This window comes from Malus sylvestris, chromosome 12 (genome assembly GCF_916048215.2).
Source record: "Malus sylvestris chromosome 12, drMalSylv7.2, whole genome shotgun sequence".
NCBI lineage: Eukaryota > Viridiplantae > Streptophyta > Magnoliopsida > Rosales > Rosaceae > Malus > Malus sylvestris.
The window spans coordinates 14,542,317-14,568,670 of record NC_062271.1 but is presented as its reverse complement, the minus strand read 5'-3'; the positions used below and the strand labels follow the sequence as shown (position 1 = coordinate 14,568,670).

Sequence of the window (26,354 nt, the reverse complement as noted above, 5' to 3'; positions counted from 1 at the left end):
AAGTATTATTACAAAAGTTTAATCCCCTTTCTTTTTTTTTGTCTTTTATGTTCCCCTATTCTGCTATGTTTCCCCCTCCTATACATCTCGATCTGTCCTCCTCTTTTTATCTTTCTAACATCCCTTCCCTTTGTTCATTTGGGCTTCGATCTCCTTCTTCTGAGATTCATTTTTTAGCCATACTTTCCGTCGAGATATGTGTGGAGTTCCTGTTTTCAACCGACTTGAGTGTACCCAACATCACCACCTTCTCTCTGTTGTCTTACCGTTTTTGGTAATGTTGCTCATGGTTTTCCATGTGCTTCTTTCTCTTGATAGCCGACTGATTTTTTTTTAGTTAGTTATCTCTACTTTGTGGTTGTGCTCGAAGAAGCTATTCGGGTTTGGATGATGAGTTTGGTGAGGTGATGCTCGGTGATGGGCAATAGAGTTGTGCAGATCGAGATGTATTGTTTTGGTGAAGGCGGCTAGAGTGAATTTCTCGGTTTTGTGTTTTTTTGTCATTGGGCCTTAGTTGTTTGGTTGCGCTCTTGTTGGATTGTCTAGTTGGTCATTTATTTTTTTTTTGCTTGTTTATGTTTATCTGTTTGTGGGCCTTTTGTATGTAATATGTATCTTTGACGTTAATTAAATCTTCCTTGACCAAATACACACACACACACACACACACTAACTCAATGTTATATCGTTAAAACTTGGATTTCATAAATCAAAATTGATTTTAATAACTATCTACTTAAGAAGTTTATGGTATGTCAGACATGAAATTTAACTGAAATGACTCCCAATTTTAAAACTTCAAATACATTTATTTTTTAAGGGCACATCTAATGGGAAAAATGCAAATTTGAGATGCAAAAATCATATTTCATTCTATTTTACATTTTCAGCAAATATGGATAAAAGTTTTATTCTAATGAGTGGGATGTAAATTTGAGATTCTATTTAATTTTCTCTTTTTGATTAGTGGGACACACCACCAAAAGATATATAAAAAAATGTAAATTTAGGTTTTTATTTACATCTTCTCATGAAAATGCATAACTTACATTTCACCATTCGAGAATTTTTTGGCAAATAAAATATGGAGAATGTCAATTTCGAGGCATTTTGCATCTCCTATTGGAGATGCGTTAATAGTTTTCTGAGATAACTGACAAAAAAATTATTTGAAGTATGATTTAGCTCTTGCTCAAATAAAATACTACTTTTCATGTTGAAAGAGGGTGTCAAATTTAATTTTTCAGGATGATAATAAAGAAACAACATATTTTAAATTGATTTATACTTTGCTAACTTAGGCCATCTTTAACTGAAGGAGAGCCAAAGGGTCATGTTTAGCCCTATAGTCCTGCAAGAAATTATATTTTAATGAACTATGTCAAGCCATATTTTATACCATCTCCAACCGAGAGGGTCAAAGGGGCCTTAGGCCAAGCATAGCCCTTTGACAAAAAACTCATCTCCAATCGAGGAGGCCAAAGAGCCATAGGTATTGAAGGGGTTATGTTTTTTTATTTATTTATTTTTTCGGAAAAAAAAACATAACCCCTTCAATAATTTACTATTTTAATTGAATTAATATGGTTAATTAATTTAAACTACTATATTAAAATAAGGTTTTCAGACATATTTTGAGTGCCACTTGCCACAATAACGAATAAAGAATGATATTCTTGCACCAGCCACAAGGTCAATCTTGACATGCTGGTGCTGGAGGGATGGCTGGAAATGGCCAACCCGCTAGCCTGATTTGGGGATTTTGGCTTGGTGGAGCCCACAAGCCATTTGGCCTAGCCCTGTGTTGGAGACGATTTTCGTGTCATTTCGAACTATTTTTAGCCTTAGGACCCTTTGGTTGGGTTGGTTGGAGATGACCTTAAATATCCTAGATGATAGCTCTTGAACTGAACATGTATTAAATAAATTAGAAGTGACCCATAAGATTTTGTAGTTCATTTCTTAAAACCTTTGTCTCAATCCCTTCACTTTCACTTGAACACAAAAATTTAACTTTTTTTTTTAACAAACGATATTATTTACATTAAGGAAAATGTTTAACCTCATAATGGGCTAGCAATAATATGGTTCAAATTTCTCTTTGGCGAGAATCAAACCTAAAACCTCTCACATACAAGACTAAGTGGTAGGAATTTAATTGGTTGGTTCCAAGAAAAATAATTATTAATGGGTGGTTTAACAGAAGTGGTGTAAACACGTGAATCTATTAGGGGTGGGTTTGGTTCAAATCGGTTCGGTTTTTTGCCAAAATCGAAACCAAACCGAAATTTCGGTTCGGTTCATTTTTTTTTGGGTTTTTTGGTTTGGTTTTTTTTCGGTTCGGTTTTGGTTTTTTGTTTTTTTTTTCAAAAAATGAAAAACATTGAAATTTTAAATTTTAAAATATCCAACACAATCATAACATAAGCATTCTAACTAGAATCAAAGACAATGAAAATAAACATTTAACGTTGAACTAAAATCATCAATCAAGTCTTCCAAAGTCCAAACTAACAACCTCACAACACAAAAATCGTACAAATGACTTAGAAAAGTTAAATTGTATGATGTTGTTCAAAGATCAGGGTTGTTTACTTGTAATTGCATGTTGACAACTTGATTAGTAAAAGTAATGCGTGGGTGGATTTATTTAGTGTGTATTGGATTTTTTCCATCACAAATTACCTAAGTAATCTACCCGAAATAAATGTTTATGGATTTTGTTACATGTTATATGAGAGTAGATTTGGAAAAGAAAGCTAGGGCAGAAGTAGACAGTGCTATGGAGATGGATGTAGGTACTTTAGGAGGAGGTTTGGTTCTGGAACCTTATATGGGGGATAAATAATAGGTTAGGGTTTAGAGTTTTTATAGGCCTTTTTTTTAATATTTTGAGCTTAAAGTTTGGCAACACATTGGGTTTAGCACATTTTAACTTACAAATTGGGTTTAGAAAATAATACCCAAAACAAATAATTAAATAAAAAAATTAATTTAATTAATTTGGTTCGGTTCCATTTCTAGATCACTAAAACCGAACCGAACCAAAAGAATTCGGTTCGGTTTGGTTTTTTCAATTCGGTTCGGTTTTTTCGGTTTTGGTTCGGTTCGGTTTTCGGTTTTTTGAACCCACCCCTAGAATCTATAGTGACACACAAACTAATAATAACATATTTGGTAAGCGTTTTTTTTCTTCTTTTATTACTAGGGACTTCTGCACATGCCATGCAGGCGCTAGGTTGCGAGGGAAAGTTATTGTAGTCAAGGTATTAAATATCGATGATATCGGAAATATTGGTAGTCCAAAAACACGGAAATATCGATGGAAATATCGGGATATTATCGATATCGATAAAAATAATATGGAAACCACGGAAATTGTAAAAAAAACTTGGAAATTTTTATTGAAACTTTGCAGGATATTTATTTAGTCAATTATCTATTAGTTTATCACAAAAAATTGGAAGGAAATGCATTGCATGATAGATTTAACTGATTTAAGTTGATTATATAGCGAGTTGGCAAACAATGTGAGTGTAGAAAATATGTAGTAATTAATGAAAGAAGTTTAAACACACCATAATCATTTATATATAATGAATTAGTACAATATTTTACACTTTATACATTGCATGGTAAGATACATGAGTGACTTAGTACCACATAGAGTTCCTATGAGGTTCAAATTTTTCACTATCTTCATCATCTCTATGTGTAGAGTAAGTGTATTGTGAAGAGTAGTCATCAAATGATAAATCCCCAAAATAGTTTTGCATGTAATTGTTAACATGCCACCCGTATGGATGATGGAATCAAAATCGAAACGAATAGACATATAAAGAGATAGAGAGAGCAAATCAAAAGGAAAAGAGACGGAACAAAATGGAAGACATTTCCAGTAGCTTCAAAAAGTAGGGTGAATATATTGAAGACCAAACCTCACGATCACTGACACGTGGGCTGGATGTTTTGAAAGCAGGTTTGGATTTTTTTTTTCTTCTCTCAAATAACACACACACACATACACACACCCTATTCCCAAGGGCAGAGTCCCCGTATCATCATACGGTTTCATGATTCAGACCTTTTAACCCTTTGAAAAGTAAAACACGTTCCTAATTTCCCATTAAATCTGTTTGGTTCTCATCTTCCTTCTCTTTTAGAAGAATCAGAACCACAAAGTGAAACAAAAATTGCAGCTCGCATAGTAGCACCGCCACACTAAAATGTCAAATACCCTCTCTCTTTCTCTTTCTTTCTCTCTCTCTCTCTCTCTCTCTGCGCGTACTCTCTCTTCCTCCATTTGCTCACAGACGGCAAAGCTGCAGATGCTCACCGAGATCGGAAGTTGCAGATTCAGAGTTGCTGCGCGTTTGGGATTTGCAATCGCCTAGATGGGTACGGTCTACTCGGGACTTGGGCTCGCATACCCATGGCTCGCCGGACCTGGGTTGGGTGTCCTTTGGGTGCCTCGGAGCTTCACGAAGACGAAGGGAGAGAAGGTTGACGCCAATGATGATTTTGGTACCGTCGTTGATGGGTGTGGGTGTGTAAATGGGTGCGTGAGTGTAGATCGTCGTGAGAGGGAGAGTCTGTGCTAGAGAGGGGGGAGAAAGAGGGAGTGAGCTGAGAGAGAAGGAGAAGTTGGCGTGGGTGGGGAAGGGGTGGGGGGTTGCAGGGAAGGGGAAGGGGGGAGATGGGAATGGGTTCTAGGGATGCAGAGAAGAGAGAGAGGCAAGAGAAAGATTTAATATATCACGATATTATTGATAATATCGATAATATCACGACAATATCGATAATATCACGATATTATCGATAATATCGCGATATTTTTACGAAAACTCATTGGATAAGCATTAAAATATCGGTAACTCAAAAAACCAATATTATCGGCATTTCAGTCCTTGATTGTAGTTGAAGTTACTAAAAAGAGTAAAAATAAGGATGTTGGAAGCAAGTGCAAAATTACAATTCACCCATATTTATTAGAATTACTAGCAGGTGTCCACACACACCATGTGAGCAATCTCATCTCATTTTGTTTTTCTATTATAAAGTGTGATTAGTTTTTGAAATTTAAAAAAACAAAATCAGTTATGAAAATTGGAAAAATGACGAGCAGTTTTTTTTTAAATAGATCATGATATGCTAACCTGACTGTGAGGTTGGTGTAAAAAAATAGTAAAATTTATGTTTATGTATGACAACCATAGTTTAAATAAATTGAACATTTTTTTTTATAATTTTGTTCAGTTTTGATGGGAAATTAAAATAGTAATTTCATAGAATTTTGATTGACGACCATAGTTCTATTGATAAATAATTTAGATTATTGAACTCACTTGATAAGGAGATATGATGGTATAGAAAGATGTATATTTTTGTTCTAGTCATATGATATGGACAATATGGTAATTTGGAGATGCACGACTGGGAAGAGCATAAAGGGGAATAAGGGTAAAATGGTCAAATGGGGATGGGAAAGGAGATGATTGGATGGGAGGCGATATAAAAATATCAGCTTAACGCGTAAACCCACAACTTTTCCTTGTTTGTCCGAGACACTCTCTCTCTCTCTCTTTGCTCGCTAATTTCGAAGAGAAGAAGAAAAACAAAGAGAAAAAAATCAAGGATCAATGGCGGATCAACTGACCGACGATCAGATCTCTGAGTTCAAGGAAGCCTTCAGTCTATTCGACAAGGATGGAGATGGTTAGACTCAGATTTCTCTGTCTCTTGTCCACCCATTATTTACAGTTATATTATGCATATCATTTACATGTTTGGATTCCTTCATCTATGTCAGATCTGCGTCTGGCGTTTTCTGATTTAGGATCTAATCTTTGCATGGGATCTTGTTGTAAATGTTGTTTGCTTTTTTAATTTGATTTATTTTCGGAGAATTGTAGATCGTCGATTTTGAAATTCAAATTTTATTTTTTTATGTTTTGTTTCGTGAAATTATTAGCTAGCTGGGTATGTGGAAATTATAAATCAGTTTGATCGATTCAAAATTTCAAATTTGAAATAGGTTTAATCTCGTGTTGGAATGGTATTAGGATGGGTGATTAGTAAAAATGGCAGTTAATTTCGGATCTCTGTGATATGATAGGCTGTGCAACAAGACCCATTTGTTAAAATGCCAACTCATATCAAGTTGCATAAGTATGCGACATAGGCAATTGATTTCTTTCTTGCGGAATTATATGGCGTTCTGCGATGCAGTATTTGTTGGATGCCCTGATGCGTTGTAATTTCTTACGATTTCCATGTTAGGCTGGTACGTGCTTGGGATGTGTGTGTTCGTTCTTCATTACTCTTGCTGCTAGGAAATTTAAAATTGATATGCGTTGTTTTTTTAATAGGTGATCGTAGTTGCTATACCATGCTTTTAAAATTGATATTGCACAACGGGTGTTTTGCATATAGATTGTTCTTACTCTACGGCTATTTATGTTTGCGCGGTGAACTAGTTCAAAATGGGCGCTGGTTTCCAGTATCTCGAAGGATATGAATGCCAATAATTTTCTGTATCTCGTCCCAAAATCTGCATTTCTTGTGTTTCTTGTTGTGGTTATTAGATAGAAAGTTGTTACTATTAAGCATTTGGATGCGTTAGTTGAGTTCCTCATAAGCAAACATCTGCTGCCCAAGCAAACGACGCAACTTATTGCTGTTTCTAATAATTTTGTTATGCAGGCTGTATCACAACTAAGGAGCTTGGCACTGTCATGAGATCATTGGGGCAGAACCCGACTGAGGCAGAGCTCCAGGACATGATCAATGAAGTGGATGCTGATGGTAATGGGACCATTGACTTTCCTGAGTTCTTAAACCTCATGGCCAGGAAGATGAAAGACACCGACTCTGAGGAGGAGCTTAAAGAGGCTTTCAGAGTGTTTGACAAGGATCAGAATGGCTTCATTTCAGCTGCGGAGCTCCGCCATGTGATGACCAATCTTGGGGAGAAGCTCACAGATGAGGAAGTGGATGAGATGATCCGGGAGGCTGATGTTGATGGTGATGGGCAGATAAATTATGAGGAGTTTGTGAAGGTGATGATGGCTAAGTGAGATACCACTAGTCGAACCCCAACTCACTTAATTTGGGATTCCTAGCTTCCATTTTTATGTTATGGTTTTTGTAATCAAGCCTTGAAAAAGAGTATTAAGACTCTTGTTATGGAGGTGGTGTGGTCTTTTGACAATGGTTTGGCAGTTCAATTTGTTTTTTAATCTCACTTTACTTGTTTCCATTTTATGGTTTATTGGTAACCCCTTTTAACTTTGCGGGAGGATTCGTTGTTCTATGTTGGATGGACGATTTTCTTTAGGTATGATTTGGAGTTGAGGTGATTTTAAAAAAAGTTGGGATGAAAAAAAGCTAGGGTAAAATTTGTGTTTGGTAACTTAGCTTATTTTCAAAGTCACTGTCATTTTAAGCTTAAGAAGTGGCAAAAAGTTGAAGTAGTGGCAAAAAGTTGGAAGTAGCAAAATGTAGCTTCTCAAAACCAGCTTTTTTTTTCAAGAGGCTGGTGAACAATAGAATTTAATGGAACTTTCACAATCTCAGAAATACCGTCCTCCATTTCTTCTTGCTGCGCAAAGCTCTTCATGAGTCTCTGTATCTGTTTCTTCTTTCTCTCTCTAGAACCAGAAGCTTCGAGTCATTTAAGGTTCGTTTTGGCTTTGGATCGGGTCCTGTATTTGTATAAATCGGAGCCGTTTGATCGGCGCTGGAAGGGATTCCGATTTCAACGATCGAATTCGCTTTTTGTCTGATAGGATGGTCTGATTGGGGTTGAAGATGAACCCGCTGTGTTGCATTGTGCCGGTTTCGGTTGATCGGGACCGGGGCACCCCGGTGGCGTCGAAAATGAAGAATTTTGATATGGGTTTTTTCACAAAAAAAAGAAGGTGATTTGAGCTTTTCAGAGGGAGGATTTGGATGGAGTGCTTGCAGTTGTATCATTGAAGAAGAAGACCAGAGGATAATGGAATGGAATAAAAAATGTCAAAAGAGGATTAAAATATCGTAAGAATAATGACTAGATAATGCTGGAATGAAATATAAAAAAATGGCAATAGTGGATAAAAATTATAAAGAAAATTAACCAATATTTGTTAAGAAAATTAAATTAATAGCACATTTAGTATTATACCATTTTTGGTCATTTCATAGTCACAGCTGTTTTACATAAAAGTTTACCAAACACTATCATACTGCTTTTTTTTTTTTTTCCAAAAACACTTTTACAAAAAAGTTTATCAAACACTTTGCTGCTTTATTTCACAATTTATTCTTACAGCAGAAACAATTTTTTTTCAAAGCACATCAATACCAAACCAGCCCTTAAGTATTGGGGTGGTCATCACTTGACTTAGGGTCTCAACTTTGGGAAATTTTTTACGGAGTTCTGGAGTATTAGATATTTTGAATCTTTCAACGGTCAGATCTTTGGTTAAAATCACACGAGTCAAGATTCGATAGTTAAAAACACCGGGGTATCTACTATCGCGAAACACCGTCGAATATTTGCTTGATTTGGAACCTATTTTCACATCCGAGATGAAGAAGGATTCTCTAAGGCACTTTAAGTATGTTACGTACATACAGGACTACTGTTAAGTATGGAATATGCATTTTGTCCTTGTGCCACCTCCTAATCTGGACTTGTAATATGGCTTATTATGCCCACCTGTTTTTCTAACGAGTTACTTTCTCTGACATGGTTTGTTCTTCCTCTCCCTCTAGAAGGGAGATAGAATTCCGATTTCATTGAAGTTGTTCATTAGACTATCTAGACAAAAGATAGGAACGACATTGATTTCTTATAATTTGTTTACTAACTCATCTGAATTAAAATAGAAACAAACTTAACTATTACCAAAATGTTCTTGATTAAATTAAATTGTAAAAAAAGGGAACTGTGTTGTTTTCCCATTCTCCATTGCATGTTAGAGGTGCTTAATGGTTTTGTAGGTACAATTTTGTGGAGACTGAAGACGGCGGAGTTTTACTACTTTCATTGAGAGCTAATTTAATTCTCGAAGAAGCTCTCGCGATTCCTTTCGGAGTTTTATCCTCCTTGAATTTTTCTAGGGCTCCTTATCTTCGAATTTTTAATTCCTTGATTTGCATGTCTTAGAGAAAGAAAAACATGACTTGAAATTCAAAAACCACGACGAACGATACATTGTATGTACCTAGACATGGACGTGAGAACAGAGACCTTTATGTGGCCGTGCACTGCTGCTCTTCATGCTTGAGCACGGTAGCTGGAAGATCCTTGCCATCACCGCTGACTACCATAACTTCCATCGCAGTAGTCCAAACCCAAGAGGTTTGAGCTTAACCTAAGCGTCTCGGTGTTGTTGCCCAGTCCACAACCATGTAGAGTCACAACAAGCAGGTGTTATCCCAATGAGGCAAGGGCAAGAGGCCCGGACGACCCTACTATGTAGGAGCTCAGCACATGTTGCTCAGGCCATTAGATCCAATCCAACAGGCCCGCGCTGCAGGCTTAACGCGAGTCCAGCCCGCCCTAAGGCCAAGTTTTCTAACTCGTATTCTAGCCTACGCCCCGACTTGCTCCAGAGACCTAGCCGCCCCCCAAGACCGCTCATAGACTGGTTTAGTCGAACTAGTCACCTCTCCTGGTACCGAACCCAGCCCAGGCCGGACCAACCGGCTTGACCATCAAACCACTGACTAAATCAGGGATTTTCTCACCCCATTTTTGGTTCATTTGACCCATTATAGCTCAAATTCACATATGCTGTTATTACACTTCCACCACTCTTAAATATGCCTATCAACTGAGCTCTTCCTCCCTGAATGGCGATCCATTCCTATCTTGGTGGGTTGCAAACATGAACAGCGCCCTCGAGCAGCAGACCACCTTGGTAATCAACTCCTTGAACACATCGTGACGCAACACACTCTTGATGAGGTATCTCGATGTGCTCAAGGAGTTGATTCACCAAGGTGGTCTGCTGCGTGAAGGCGCTGGTCATGTTCGTGACCTACCAGGATACGTGTGGATCACCTTTTAGGGTGGAAAAACTCAGTTGATAGGAGTCTCCAAGAATGGTAAAAGTGTAATGAACAACGGGCACAAATTTATGCTAGAATGGATCGAATCAATCGAAAAATAGGGAGAAAATCTTGATTTAGTCGCCGTTTTGACGGTCAAACGGGTAGGTCCGACCCAGGCTAGGTTCGGTACAGGGAGTGGCGATTAGTTCCATTGAATCGATTTACGAGTGATTTTGAGTCGCAGCTAGGTTGCTAAAACAGGTCGGGGAGTGGGCTAGAGCGTGGGTTAACAAACTTGTCCTTCGGGCAAGCTGGGTTCGCGCTAGGCTTGCTTCGAGCGGGCTTGTTGAATTGGATCTAATGGCCTGAGCAACATGTGTTGAGCTCCTACATAGTGGGCTGTCAGGACCTCCTGCCCTTGCCTTATTGGGATAATGCCTGCTTGTTGTGGGCCTGCATGGTTGTGGACTGGGCAACGACACCTGGACGCTTAGGTTGAGCTTTAACTTCTTGGGTTTAAGCTGTTGCGATGGAAGTTATGGTAGTCAGTAGTGGTGGCAAGGATTTCCAGCTGCTATGCTCTAGCATGAGGAGTGGCAATGCGCGGCCACATAAGGGTCTCCGTTCTCCGCTTCATGTTTAGGTACATAAGATGTATCGTTTGTCGTGGTTTCTAAATTTCAAATCATGTTTTCCTTTCTCTAAAACGCACAAATCAAGGACTACATACAAAACAAATAAACACCCTTAACATCAGAATTCTTACCGATCATCAGGCCAAGAACTTGATGTTACGAAGAAAAACATTGGAACCATTAGATTCTACCCTTCTTAGATTAGTCCTGCCCCTTGAAGCCACTGTGGTCAATCTGGAAGATACGCCACCATTGCCACTTCTACCACCAATGCAATGGAAGATGGGAAAACAAGACGGTTCCCCTTTTCACATATTGGTTAGAGTTGGTCAGGATACTTGGTGCCAAAACAGGCATCAGAATTTGATGAGAAAGCTCAATCTGATATGCTAGCACCACAGAGCAAGGTGCAACTGCCCAATAACCCATTTTTGCCTCTCACTTATGAAGAAGACAAGAAGTTCCAGAATGTTTTTGAACCTGTAATGGACAATGCAGTGTATCATGCCCCGTATTCATTGCATTTTTCCAACCATATTTAATGATGCTAATCATCAACACAATTTCCTGGATTGGCAAAGGAGAAAAAGTTAGGGCTGGGTTAAATCCATTCATTGGACCAAGCTTTGAATGTACAACTTTTACACGACCTTGAATCTTCAGGTTAACTACACATACCCTCTGAGGTTTTTTGTGTTTTCACAAAATTACCTCAGGTTTTCAACATATCAAAAGTACCCCTGACGTTTTAAAATCATTTCACAAAACTCATTCCACTAGGGTTTCGTTAATTTTATGCTAACATCAATATCAAATAATTTTATAATGACAAAATTAACCTTATATATATTCCAATTAGAAATATGATATTCCACTTGTAACCAAACACCCTAAACATAATATTTCCCATCTTATTCCACCGAAACGTAATATTTTCCCATATTATTCCAGTTAGGCTGGTCTCTCATAGCGGCTTGAGTTTCACATGAGATCCATCGAGCGATCAGTTCGACAGGCATAATAAGATATATTGAATTTGAATGGCAGTGAGCTTTAAACATTGAAGCAATGTATAATTAAAATGAAATTTAACATTGCAGATTTAAGAACAATCCAACACTCAACAATATCCAACATTTAACGATCCAATATTTTCATAACAGATTGCAATAATTAAAAATAAAACTTAACACGGCAAATTTAAGAACAATGTACAACCAAACATAATATTTCCCATATTATACTCAAATTCTAAACTAAAAGTCAAAACCCAACTACTTGGTTTGTTTCATTGGCTTGGCTTCTAATCTCTTGACTTGGTTTAGAAGCTTGACTTCCAATTTCTTAGCTTGCTGGATGAGTGCCACTAATTTGAATTCCTTCATTTGGAACTATCAACAGAAACACCAAAATAAAACGAAATTATGAAGAATGATTTCATATATAAAAACTAAAAACAAAAGAATAAAAAAAAAATCACATTGTGGTATCCAGTAAATATGAAAAATAGATTTTGACCTCATTTCCTAGTGTTACCAGTTGTCTTTGGTGCATCGACTCCTTGACTTGCTCTTCCCCTTCCCCATGCAACATCTGCACCTCTTCTTTCATTGATGCAAGATTTCCTTTTGGGCACATTTTTTCTATTATGACACAATGTACCACAAATTTTAAATGATAATGCATAAGACCTCTTTCTCTTTCCTCCATTCTTACGTTCTCCGCCTTTTTCTCCTATTTTTTGTAGGCCGCCCGCGAGGTTTCCTTAAGGGTGGGGGATGAATGACATCATAAGGGTCGTTCGCCTAGTATCTCTCATCTGGAATAGGGTGAATAGGATGAGTATGATGCCACATACTTCTCTTTGATGAAGACTTCATGACAATAGTTTTCTAGTTTACATGGAATTCCACTAATTTGCCATTCCATACAACTACAATGACTAGTAGGCATTCGCATAATGTGCCTTTGGGAAATGTCATGCACTTCATACTCGTCTTCACCTATATGAATGTGTCTACAACAATGTCTATATGAGAGTGTAGAAATATGTTTGCAACCATGTCAATAACACCGTTCAAGTATAACACAACTTTGTCAGCAAAATTCCTTTAATCAAAGTATGTTAAAGAAAAGCAAAATAATAATAAGACTATTACCTTTTGTCTATCTGACATAAAGGCCCATGGAATGTTGTCTATATCGCAACTGTCAACCATTGTTTCCAAGTGTATCATGAAGAGTGTCTAGCTATTTTTGCACTCTAATTCAACCACTGCCATAACTATTGGAAACACTGTAGAACTACTATCTAAGCTAACTGTTGTGAATAGTTGGCCTCCAAAAGGCCTTTTCAAGAAGCACCCATCAACTTCAATAAAAGGCCTACATCCATTCACAAAACAATCTCTCACTAATGCAAAGGAAATAAGAAATGCTTGAAGACAGGATACCCCAAGCTTCTGTCAACCTGAATCTTCATAATGCTTCCTGGATTTGATTTGAGAACTTTGTTCCCATATCTTCTTAGCTTACCATAACATTCAGTATGCTTCCCCTCCACGACCATTTTAGCCTTTTGCCTTGCTCCCCATAATTGTATCTAGCAAGCTTTAACCGCATAATTGTCTTTTAGCTCACTCTTCATAGAATCCGGCTTCTTGTTTGGGTATGAGATTAACCTATTACCCAATTTTCTAGCTATCTAGGTCAAAGTTGCATTAGAGTTCTTCCTAACCCTAGTACAAATATGCTCATTATTGTATGACTTAATCATAAAGGTCATTGAGGACTTGTGGGTGTAGGAGAGGCATGAATATGCCATGGACAACCAACATCCTGAGTTAGAAATTTAAAAAAAAAAAAAACAGGGTAACATTAAGAAACCAAATTTTTAAACCAAATTTGCGAACCAAATGATGTGTCACCAATAAGAAATAAGGATGTTCATCAACGATTAAGTAATAATTCAATCATCAACAACCACATCATTTGGTTTGCAAATTTGGTTTAAAAAATTTGATCTCCGTAGCATTATCCAAAAAAATAATCAAACATCAACAATGGAATAACATTAAACATGTATGTAGACATCGAAATTTCAGTAAAATAAATGTTGACCGATAATTAAAATTTCAACGCTTACGTGTCACATAAATTTTACACGTAGCGTGTGACTAAACGAAAAATCAAAATAAATCGAAAAAGTCATCAAACAAGACACATGTCAACACCTGGCAGAAACGATTTATTTCATCTGAATATTATATTCAAAATTAGACCTTGGAAAATTCTATAAATAAAAGCCATTTCATACAAAAAAAGAAAAGGAATTAAAAGAAAGAATTCACATATACATTTCTCAACTCCCAAATTGGAAGAGAATTCCCTAAATCCTTGAAGCTTTGAAGTTCTAAAGCTTTCAAGCATCAAACCTCCTAAATTCCCAAGAAATCCCGAAGGATCAAGAAAGCTCTCTTCGTTCTTCGTCAACTCAACTTTCAAGATCAAGCCCCAATAGCCCTTGAAGAACTTCCACCAATTCAAGATCAAGCCCCGACGGCCCTTGAAGAAAGTGTTCATCATTCATCATCCGTTCATCCCTAGATCAAGCCCTGACGGCCCTTTGGATCAACAACATCAACAAATCCACACATCCAACCGTTCTTCAAGATAAAGCCTAAAGCCCTTAAAGATCTATCCATCAACTGTTCATCAAGATCAAGCCCCAAAGGCCCCTTGAAGATCCGTTCATCAACAGTTCTTCAAGATTAAGCCCAAAAGCCCTTAAAGATCTGTTCATCCATTAACCTTCAAGATCAAGCCCAAAAGGCCCCCTTGAAGAAACTTCCAACCATTCATCCGAGATTAAGCCTCGACGGCCCTTGGATCAACATCACAATCCACAAATCAACACCTGACGGAGATCGAATCAGAGGATCAAATTTGAGAGAGATTGTAACCCCTAAATCATTAATACAAATATTATTTTGTACACGTGTTCTTGTCTCATTCATCGCAGGATTTTTGGTGTTCACAAATTTGGCACACCCGGTGGGACAATCTCTACCTCTCATCTCTTTCTCCGTTCAAGAAATTCAAGCACACTTCCAAAATCAATGGCATCAAGCAAAGGACATGCCGTTCTCACAAAGGGAAGAAGCCTGAGTACTTTTGCCATGATCGGAGCATCCATTGACGCCACAATTACTCTTCAACAAACCACTTCAAGGTCAGTGCCGCTGAGGGAGCAAGTGGAGCATCAAAGACGCAAGCTCGTCATCAACCTAACCTCGCCAGGGGCATCGAAGCAAGCCGTTGAGGCACATCAGATGACATCCCAAAGCGGCCAACGGGGTCCTTCATCAGTACCCTGGATGCCTGAAGAGTCGCGTATGATGGTTGCACAAGTCATGACCATCGGCGTTACCTCAATTGAAGAACAGCTGGCTTAAATGAGTGAAGCAATTGCAAAGCTCACAAAGACCGCAGAAGAGAAAGACTTGCAAATTGCCGCACTCGTCAATAAGTTGGGGGCACGACATGATGAAGGATTCAGCTCTAACTTCAAGAAAGGTGGCGACGAAGAAGAAGAGCCTCCAGTAGAGAAGGTTGAAGAAAAGCCGAAACCAGACCAAGCAGTGGCACTCATGGGATCTCTCTCCATCAAGCAGTTGCAAAAGATGATCGCCAACACCGTCAAGGCATAGTACGAAAGGAGCTCAAATACCTCCGGGTTGTACTCGAAGCCTTATTCAAAGAAGATTGATGCCCTGAAGATGCCGATGGGATATCAACCACCAAAGTTCATGCAGTTTGATGGAAAGGGAAACCCGAAGCAGCATGTCGCCCATTTTGTTGAAACTTGCAACAACGCAGGGACCGAAGGGGGCTACCTCGTCAAGCAGTTTATGCACTCGCTGAAAGGAAACGCCTTCGACTGGTACACCGACCTCAAGCCTGAATCTATCAACAGCTGGGAGCAATTGGAGCGGGAATTCCTCAATCCCTTCTACAACACTCGCCACACTATAAGCATGATAGAGCTGACGAGCACAAAGCAGTGGAGGGACGAGCCAGTCATTAACTACATCAACAGATGGCGCACTCTAAGTCTCGACTGCAAAGACAGATTTTTGGAGACCTCCTCGATCGAGATGTGTGTTCAAGGCATGCAATGGGGATTACACTACATCCTTCAAGGCATCAAACCACAGACTTTTGAGGAGTTAGCCACCCGCACCCATGACATGGAGTTGAGCATCACCCATCATGGGAAGAAAGAACCGATCGCCGACTACAAGAACGATAAAGTTCTTGAGACAAAGGTGGAGAAGGCTGCGTGGAAATCCACCAAGGAAGCAATGACGGTAAACACAGCTCCTGTCAAAATCCCTACACGAGGCAAGGCGATTCAAGCCGAAGCTTTTCGTGATCAAGAGATGCATAAATGCATTTTGAAGGAGCTTGAGGAGAAGACTTATCCATTCCCCGACTCTGATGTGGTTGCCATGTTAGAAGACTTGCTGGAAAAGAAGGTGATCGGTTCGCCTGAGTGTAGACGGCCAGAAGAGATGAATCGCACCGACAATCCAAGGTACTGTAAATTCCACCGCTTTATCAATCATCCAACAGAAAAGTGCTTCGTGCTGAAAGATCTCATCATGAAGCTGGCTCATAAAGGAATCATTGAGCTATATCTTGACGATATAGTGAAGTCAAACTATACCACCATCACTTCTGGCTCTTCCGACTCAAAGTTTTCACCTCAACCGCTAGGGGCATGCTTCGAGTCAAGTGAAGTTGAAGGATGGATTCATGTCACTCCGAAGAAATTACACATGAAGCCTACATCTCCTCCACAAGTTCATCAACCGAAAAGAGGGCAAATCAGCTTTTGTAAACCTCAAAAGCAACGGGAAATTGTTAAAAATGATGAAATTTCAACACAAAGATCATCCGTCCCCATCACGATGCGCGATTTCTTCCCCGAAGACTTCTTCAAACACTCAATTAAGACACCTTACTATGAAGATTGCAAGGAAAGCCTCTCCAAGATCGTTTGACAAATACACAATGCTCCTTGTTCACACGAGCCTAAACTGTACGAACCAAAGCTCTTTGTCCGCACGAGCCTAAACTGTAGGACACGAGGCCCCTCGCCTACACGAGCCTAAACTGCATGGCACTAAGCTCCTGGTCTGCACAAGCATAAAAGGCAATATCAACGCTCCTTGCTTGCACAAGCTGAAACTGCAACACGACACCAACGCTTCTTGCCTGCACGAGCTAAAACTGCAAACGGCACCAAAAGAAAATACAATATATATATATATATATATATTTGAACTACGTTACGACTTGATCTCTTCTTTGGAGGGGTACGTAGGCAGCTCGAATGTTCAATTTTTCGAGTTCAGTCACATCAAAATAAAAGAATAAATGTTTTATTAAAGAAGGTCAATTTTATTACAAATTTATTTTGTACAAAATTAAATCACAGTTTCTTCAGAAAAAAAAAAGAAAGATAAAGCCTGTGACAAAATATCCACCAAATCAAATGGAATGCAACATAGCTCAAGGCCTCAAGAATTCAGAGAGAAGACCCATCTTTACCTTCTTTTTCATCAAGCTTCCTCCACATTGGGGCAGTCAAGCTCAGCCACACTGTCTTCCTCCATGTCTGCAGCAAATCCAAGCTTTTCCACGGCTGACTCATTGCCTTCTTCCTTCACAACAGCAGCGATTATTGCAAACTCCATAAGCCCGTGCCTCCTGGCACATCATCTCCTCCATCGAGCAGAAGAAGGAAAGCTGCGGTAACGACGACCACGCCTCCTTGATCCGCAGCTATTGATCCAAGATCAAGATCGAGCTCTCCAACATCTGTGACGGCATTCTCAAGCTCCTCGACTCCGACACCCCTAACTCAAATAGACCCGGGTCATGCCGAAACGTTTTGGTCACCAGAGACTCCCCGCAAAGACATGGAGTTCCTCTTCCGCTCTTGGACCGTCTCAGCCTTTGAAGTCGCTCCAGTGAAAGTGTCATTCGAGAGTCCAACAACCTCCTCTATCCTCTCTACCATCTCAACCGACTGCAGTAAGTAAAGGGGGAGTTGGGTGTCTTGAGAAATTCTCGTCGATTTCATCCTTGCCGTCTCTACCGCAATGATGTGCTTAAAAGGCGGGAGTTGGAATGTTCTTATACAATCTGCAGTAGCATTGACGGTGGCATCTGTTTCTCCATGCCTGGTCGACCCCAACGACTGAGCCAGCAATGGCGAGTTCATCTTGCTTCGCCCCTGGAACGCCTTTGATTGCTTCATCTTCGAAGGTGGAAGCTTCGCCCTGCTCCGTTCCTGGAACGTTTCTGATTTGTTCATCTCTGGCTTCGAAGGCGGTGCGTTCTCGTTTATCCCCCATCCAGTTGTTGCCGACTTCCTCGCCTGTTCTCTGTAAGCCTCATCTGCCCTCATCCTCCCTACCGCAGGTAAACACCTGAGCTCTGTTGCTTTCTTGGTCTAACACAAAATGCCAGGCCCTGTTGAATCAATGGTCAGTAGCAAGAAACACGGCGGCCCCATCATTCTCTGTGGCTAGCGGCACTTCCCTCACCGGCGCCTGATCCCTTGCTCATCCTCCGACCTTGCACCCACATTGTGCTCCATCTCTTGCCTCCAAGCTGCTCATCACTTTCTGCCCATCTATTAAGCATCGGCATCAACAGCTTCTTCCAGCACCAGGACCTCCATCGCTGTCCTTGCCCTCAATGGAAGCTCTTGCAGTCCTTCACTCTGCTCCACCTCCTGGAACATTATTCCAGCGAAACCTCAAGTGAACAAACTTCCACAAAGCTCTGCCATCATGCATCTCTGCCCATCATCCACCGCAGCGCTTGACCTCCCTCGAGCTCGTCACTATGACCACCATGATAGCAAAGAACTTCAATGACCGCCGTCAAACGACTAGCCAGTCGTGAAGCTCGAAGCACCATCTTCTCAGCCTCCTTGCTCCGCTCGCTGCAAATTCCTCTACCCATCACCCAAATTTATATAGAAAAAATATATAATAAGAAAGGGGATGGTAGAGCAAAGTGGTGCTGGCACCACGTGAAAAAAAAAACAAAGATAATGATGGAAGCTTGCTGGATGCACGACACAGGAGGAAGAAAGAAAAAAGAAGTGGGGGGTGCAGCACCGAAAGATAAAGAAAATAATATATATGTTTTGGGTGGTGCATCCAGCACCAAAAGATAGTGGAGATTATAATTATATATGTACATATGTCTTGGGTGCATCCAGCACCGGGAAAAAAGAAAAAGAAAAAAAGGAAGTGGTGGTGCATCTGGCACCATAAAAAAAATGATAAAAAATGGTGGAGCATCTGGCACCATGAGAAACATATGAATATATATATATAATGCATTTAGTGAAATAAAGTCCATCTTTTATTTATTTCTCTAAAAAATTTACATAAATTCGCATTCCACATGCCAAAAAAAAAAGTCAAATCAAATTTACAGGAGGGGATCTTCAAGGTTGATCCGATTGCGCCTCAATACTAGGCGGAGCTCCAGAAGGGGGAGGCACCAGAAGTTGATTATTTGCAGCCTCAACACTTGGTAAAACTCTAGAGGACGAAGGCAATAGGTGCATTTGGAGTAAAGCCACAAACATCTGATGGTCATTCTGAATACGACCTTCGGATTCCTGCAGCTGGTCGAGCTTTCTCTTCATGCTCGTCGAGTAACTATTGGCAAGCATGTGAAACTCTCTGTTTTCAAGCTTAAGCCCTCTAATCTCTTGCTTAAGGCTCGCCACCTCAGCCATCAGTGACTCAACTTGATGAGTTCGAGCAAGAAGGCATTGGCCCATATTTGATACGAAGCCTACACACTGAACACTGAAAGCCAGAGAGTCCTGAAAAGCCATCTCATCAGACCGCTTGGAAAGGATCCTGTTGTCTTTGGGGGTGAGAAGATTTCTAGCTACCACCGTAGCGTTTATGTCATTCTTCATCACAGAGTCCCCAACCGTAAGATGACCAGTAGGGGATAAGAATAATGGGTGCCATATGTTGTTTGGAGAAGACATATCAACATCTTCCCCAACATTCAAATCAAGATGACGGTCAGATGGGCAAGCCATTTGCAGGAATGATGAAGGAAGAAGAGGTTGTGTAAATCGAGTTATTAGAAATACAAAAAAGAGGAAAATTCCTAAAAGCGGCAACTCTCTAAGTGTGTTTTTTGAACGCGATTCATGTCTCTATAAAAAAGAAGAGGCAACAGAGCCTGTTCAGAAATCGAAGAGGCAATAGAGCCTATTTAGAAATCAAAGAGGCAACGAGGCCACCGATTCAAAGATCGAAGAGGCACCGCTCTCCGAATTTAAAAATAAGACCGGCTTTTCAGGACTTGTTAGCACATTTCACATGCAACCTCAACTTTGTAGAAAGCACGGGCGATTTTGTCAAAGATTTCTGACAAAGTCGAAAACGCATGAATTTTACTGTGTCTATTACTCGACGGTTGCTGACAAGATTAAATGAATAATGCCACTGCTGGCTGTTGGAAAATTCCTATATATGTCGACCTTCGTCCTCCATAGCAGGGCAGACCTGCAAAAATGCCCAACCCTTCCTCACTTCCAAGAGTGCACTCCCAGCAGAGCCTCTCGAAATACTCAAGTTTCTTCCTCTCCAGGAATACCTTTGCAAACAAATAACACCAAAGCAAAAGTATCTCATATCACAAGGGTAGAAAGCAAGAGTATCTCATATCATGCTTTCTCCCTGTCCCTTCCCTTGTCCTTGTTCTTACCTACAAAGACAAATATAAAGAAAGCAATATGTCGGAACCTCCACTCAAACTCCTGGTAAAGAATCGACTACCTGGAACCTTTGCCTAGTTGCTTACCTGGCATTGCTCTCGAGTACTCGTCTTCAGCTGCTGATGTACTTTCGAAGAAGATGCCACATTTGCCTAGAGAACAGATAAGGTAAGTGAAAATGATACCTTGAAGCATATGGAGACAACGTGCTGATTTCCTTCAAGATCAAGTCTCCCATTCCCTGCACAATCAACCAACCCAACAGAAGGAGTCTGAGTTGAATCCAAGAGCTCGAGAAGCTTCAACAACATATTGAAGGCACCATCGCCGAAGAGCAAAGCCTCGCTGTGCAACGCTGTCAAATCGTCACCACTTCTTCGAAAGCAAGAGTATTTCATATCAGGCTTTCTCTCTGTCCTTTTCTTTGTCCTTGTTCTTACCTGCGGGATAAGAAGAAAGAAAGCAATCAGCCAGCACTTGGTATCAATCTTCCGATCTGGAACCAACTGCCTGGAACCCTTCCCTGATTACTTACCTAACACTGCTCTCAAAGTACCCATTATCTCAACATCTTATGCTTCTAGAGAAGATACCACATCTGCCCAAAGAATAGATAAGGCAAGTGAAAATGATACATTGAAGCATGTGGAGACAAGCGCAACAAAGCAGGTGCCGATTCATCCGCTACTTCTTCAAAATCAAAGGTATCTCATATCATCAGGGTTATAATCACTCTGTGTTTGGTGGACTTGTTTTGACCCTCAAATTCTTGGGTCGACTTGCTAGGCGTTGTGAGCTGCACGTGCCGATTCATCACCCTTGAATCAAATCCTTAAAGATTAAGTCACCAACTGGAAGAAGCGCCCACTACTCTTGAAGATCATACCGTTGACCAAACTGCTCAGGTGTGAATTAGAAAGATTGAACAAAGAAACAGGTCGTCACCTTCACCTCGTGCCTGCTTGCCATGAGTTCGAATCAACCTTCAAGATCAAGCCTTAACAGCCCTTGAAGAAGCTTCCAGCCAAATTCAAGATCAAGCATCGACTACCCTTGAAGAAATCACAAGTACGATTCGAGATCAAGTGTCCATCACCCTTGAATCAAATCCAACTCCACATAAAAAAAAAAGAGTAAGTTCAAACAATCGGAGGAAGCTAGAAAGTCCTCTAACCCAGTTCAAGAATAACCTGTGGAAAGTCAACAATTGGAGGAAACCAGAAAATCCTCCAACCCAGTTCAAGAATAAGCCTGTGGAAAGTCAACAATTGGAGGAATCCAGAAAATCCTCTAACCTAGTTCAAGATCAAGGCTATGGAAAGTAAAAAAGCGCAACAAAATACGTGCCGATTCATCCACTACCAAAGCCAAAGATCATCTAACACGTGAAGCTCCTTGTGGTCCAATTTCAACCTTCAAGATCAAGCCTCGATGGCCCTTGAAGAAATTTCAAACAAAGTTCAAGAACAAGCCTCAAGGGCCTTTGAAGAAATCTCCAGCCCGATTCAAGATCAAGCCTCGATGGCCCTTGAATCTACATCTACATTAAGATACTCCAAAACGCATCTCCTACACGTGACAAGCACATGCATACGATGCGCCTTGAAGTGGGGGCATTTGTAGACATCGAAATTTCGGTAAAATAAATGTTGACCGATAATTAAAATTTCATCGCTTACGTGTCACATAAATTTTACACGTAGCGTGTGACTAAACGAAAAATCAAAATAAATCGGAAAAGTCATCAAACAGGACATGTGTCAAGACCTGGCAGAAACGATTTATTTCATCTGAATATTATATTCAAAATTAGACCTTGGAAAATTCTATAAATAAAAGCCATTTCATACAAAAAAAGAAAAGGAATTAAAAGAAGGAATTCACATATGCATTTCTCTACTCCCAAATTGGAAGAGAATTCCTTAAATCCTTGAAGCTTTGAAGTTCTAAAGCTTTCAAGCATCAAACCTCCTAAATTCCCAAGAAATCCCGAAGGATCAAGAAAGCCTTTTTCGTTCTTTGTCAACTCAACCTTCAAGATCAAGCCCCAATGGCTCTTGAAGAACTTCCACCAATTCAAGATCAAGCCCCGACGGCCCTTGAAGAAAGTGTTCATCATTCATCATCCATTCATCCCTAGATCAAGCCCTGACGACCCTTTGGATCAACAATATCAACAAATCCACACATCCAACCGTTCTTCAAGATCAAGCCTATAGCCCTTAAAGATCCATCCATCATCTGTTCATCAAGATCAAGGCCTAAAGGCCCCTTGAAGATCCGTTCATCAACAGTTATTCAAGATCAAGCCCAAAAGCCCTTGAAGATCCGTTCATTCATTAACCTTCAAGATCAAGCCCAAAAGGCCCCCTAGAATAAACTTCCAACCATTCATCCGAGATCAAGCCTTGACGGCCCTTGGATCAACATAACAATCCACAAATCAACACCTTACGGAGATCGAATCAGAGGATCAAATTTGAGAGAGATTGTAACCCCTAAATCATTAATACAAATATTATTTTGTACACGTGTTCTTGTCTCCTTCATCGCAGGAATTTCCGTGTTCACAATGTATACTATATATTTTTCACATGTAATGCACATGTATACTATATATATTTTTCACATACAATCAGGGGTTTCAGGTGATGATTTATGATTACCTTTAACACTATAATAGAGAGAAATAGAACTATTTACTAGAGTGTGAAAATGAATCATACCTTACAAATAGTAGTAACTCTAGCTCTTTCATTCTTCTTTCGAATGATTTTGAATTCCTCTTGTATAACATAGTCTTGAAGCGTATTCCAAAAATACTTAACATCATTAAACACTTGACTATCCTCAACTCCACCTCTATAGGCAATCCTTGTATAGCCTCTTACTTAAAACCCTTATATAGTCATCTTCTTTCTCTTCCTCGGAACTAACTACCTTGTCATGGCCAGAGTCTGAATTATAATAATCAGAAAGCCCATCCTCATTGTCCAAAGCTTTCCCATAATAATCAGTACTATAATCATTGGTAACTTTGGATGTGTAATCCTCATATTTCGTCATCATTAACCACATCGTCACCATTTATATTGGGTTTCAAATTGTCATCCTCATCATCAGTAAATGGGAACTGTTTGGGTTAATATTTGAACATTGGGTTGCAAGTGTGAGGAAGCCTAGAGATGACAATTAAAAGAAGACTTGCCTCAAGTGCAGCACCAGGCCCAATGATAAATTGGCGCTTCCCTATTAATATATAGACCATGTGTCTATGATTTAAATGTCAAGTGATGGAGACTAACTCACAATCAGCCAAAAAGTACTTTTTAGTGGCAATACAAGTAAAAAGATGATGAGTCACTACCCTATAAATGCTTTCGAGCAAGAGCAAGGTCACAACAGTCGGGTTAATTGGCCAAAGAGGCCCTAGAGACAATGACACTCAACCAATCAAACAAACAAACATACAAACTCAGCTTTCAAGCTATATTTGCATTCAAAAGCTGAAATATACCCAGATTCAGTCCTTTTTAACAACAAGCTATCTTTCTCTCTAATCTAAAAGCTCTGCTATCTCCCTTAATGGTGTAATATCGATTCCCTTGTGTAAACTTGTTTAGCATCCATCATTTTTTAACATATAGACCCCTGTAATCACAAAGAGAAGTGAATCCAAGAAGTTCAACCTTGACAAACAAGGTGAAATCTTGCCCGAAGCTATTTGTTTGTTTTCTGAATTTATAGATGATGCGAAAATTAACTTAACACACAAATTAAACCCTTTTGTTGTCAATTGTAGTAAAGAATGTAAGTAGGGATCGTTCTAGGCCGGGGATTAAGAAGGATTGCTAAAACACCTGAAATTGACTTTAAAATGTAGAATTAAGTTTAAAACACCAAACTAGACTCAAAAGATGCAATACAAACTAAAAAGACTCAAAACTAGTTTAAAGGACTCAAAACAGCTTAAAACAATGAATTAGACTCTATACTGACTCTAGGGATGAGTTTGGATGAAATTAGGTTCTAACTTGACTCAAGACACTTAAAAACACAAATCAAAACATATTTTGACTAATAAAACACTTTAAAGTAAAGGGGGATTGGGTTTTGACGAATTTGAAAACAAAACAAACAGATTGTAAGCTAAAACAGATTTTGGACGAATTTGGGTAAACTATGGATGATGGGCTAGCTAAAGGGTTCTTCTCCACACATGACACACTTGCACATAAACCAATTTTCAGTTGTTCTTTCGATGAATCATGAAACTCAACACCCTAGGTTAATTAAGTCCGCTTAAATTAACCTTCAAGTTCTCTTGAAGTTATTGAATTAGATGGGAAAGCGCATACAATAATTCAAGCATTCTTCAAAAGTCCTTTACGTGAACAGTACAATAAAGAAACAATCAAAGATCATTAAGCATTATAAAAACTATAAGTATTGACGAAGCATTCGTTACTATGATGAGCATGAAACTCCTACCAAGAATTCATTTAACGCGATCGTTTATAAGCGACCTCCACTACTTGTGAATATAAGTTTGTAACTATTAGGTGAAACTCCCTTATATTCTAGCATCATATTCATGCATGCAACTAAGTGTGCACTCTTAATAAACATACACGAATAAGTTAACAATCAAGCAGCTAAACAAATTGAATTCACAACTTATGAAATCACAACTGAAGGTAATCAATTCATATTGCAAGTATGTTCATGGATTTGAATTTCCCCCTAGCTAAGGGGGGTTTAGTTACTCATAATTGCAACAAAATCAGAAAATAACAAAGTAGATATTGAAAGCAAGAACGAAGTACACCTAAAACGCTCCAAAGTTTCAAGCTTGCAACGGCAAGGACCTTCGTTTTCACCACCTTGTTGCAGCACAAGTATCTAAGGATGTGTATGGATTTATGGAAAGGTTATGAATGTATTTAGGTTGGATGGATGCCTCGGCAAGGTTGAAGGGAATGTATGGATTTGTGTTTGATTTTTGGTTGGATGAGTGCCACGGCAAGGGAATGGTTTTGCATGTGTTTGTGGGATGTGGGAATATGTGGATGAATGTAAGGTGCTCACAGCTAGGGAATTGCAATTCTAGTTATGGTGAAGGGTGGATGTATTTATAGGCTAGGGAGAGAATGTAGTGGGTGGTGGTACTGAGTGGATGTAGTGGTAGGTGAATGTGTTGGGTGGTTGAAATGAGTGGATGTAGTGGTAGGTGAATATGTTGGGTGGTTGTAATGAGTGGATGTGTTGGGTGAAATAAGTGGATGTAGTGGTAGGTGAATGGATGTGTTGGGGGAAATGAGTGGATGTAGTGGTAGGTGAATATGTTGGGTGGTTGTAATGAGTGGATGTGTTGGTAGGTGAATGGATGTGTTGGGTGAAATGAGTGGATGTAGTGGTAGGTGAATGTGTTGGGTGGTTGTAATAAGTGGATGTGTTGGGTGAAATGAGTGGATGTAGTGGTAGGTGAATGTGTTGGGTGAAATGAGTGTGCTAAAATGGTTATTTATAGGGAGAGGATGATGCACAAACTTTAAATTTCGTCCATTCCTTTTGCTCCAAGCATATGCTATCCATTCCATGCTCAAAAATGCTCCAAAATGCAGTTCTTTGCCACATTAAACCTTTGGACCTTCAAACACACGAAAATAGCTTAAAATACTAAAATAACTACGAACTAACAACATAAATGCCAAGAAACAAGCTAACTAAGTCGCATAAATATGCTCCTATCAATATATCTATTACGTAATGCATTCTCTTATATGTATTCAAGTCATATCCACCTATTTTCCTACTTTAAGAGTTTCATTTACATCTGAATTTGG

The 26,354-nt window shown here is 39.5% G+C and overlaps 1 protein-coding gene across 1 annotated transcript; it reads left to right on the top strand.

The window, feature by feature from the left end:
* The first annotated feature begins 5,535 nt into the window (after window positions 1-5,535).
* Window positions 5,536-7,243, top strand: LOC126592711 (calmodulin-7). The gene is made up of 2 exons (XM_050258472.1): window positions 5,536-5,715; window positions 6,703-7,243. Exons 1-2 carry the CDS (start codon window positions 5,640-5,642, stop codon window positions 7,074-7,076), a joined length of 450 nt encoding a protein of 149 aa, XP_050114429.1. The 5' UTR covers window positions 5,536-5,639; the 3' UTR covers window positions 7,077-7,243.
* The last annotated feature ends 19,111 nt before the right edge of the window (window positions 7,244-26,354 follow it).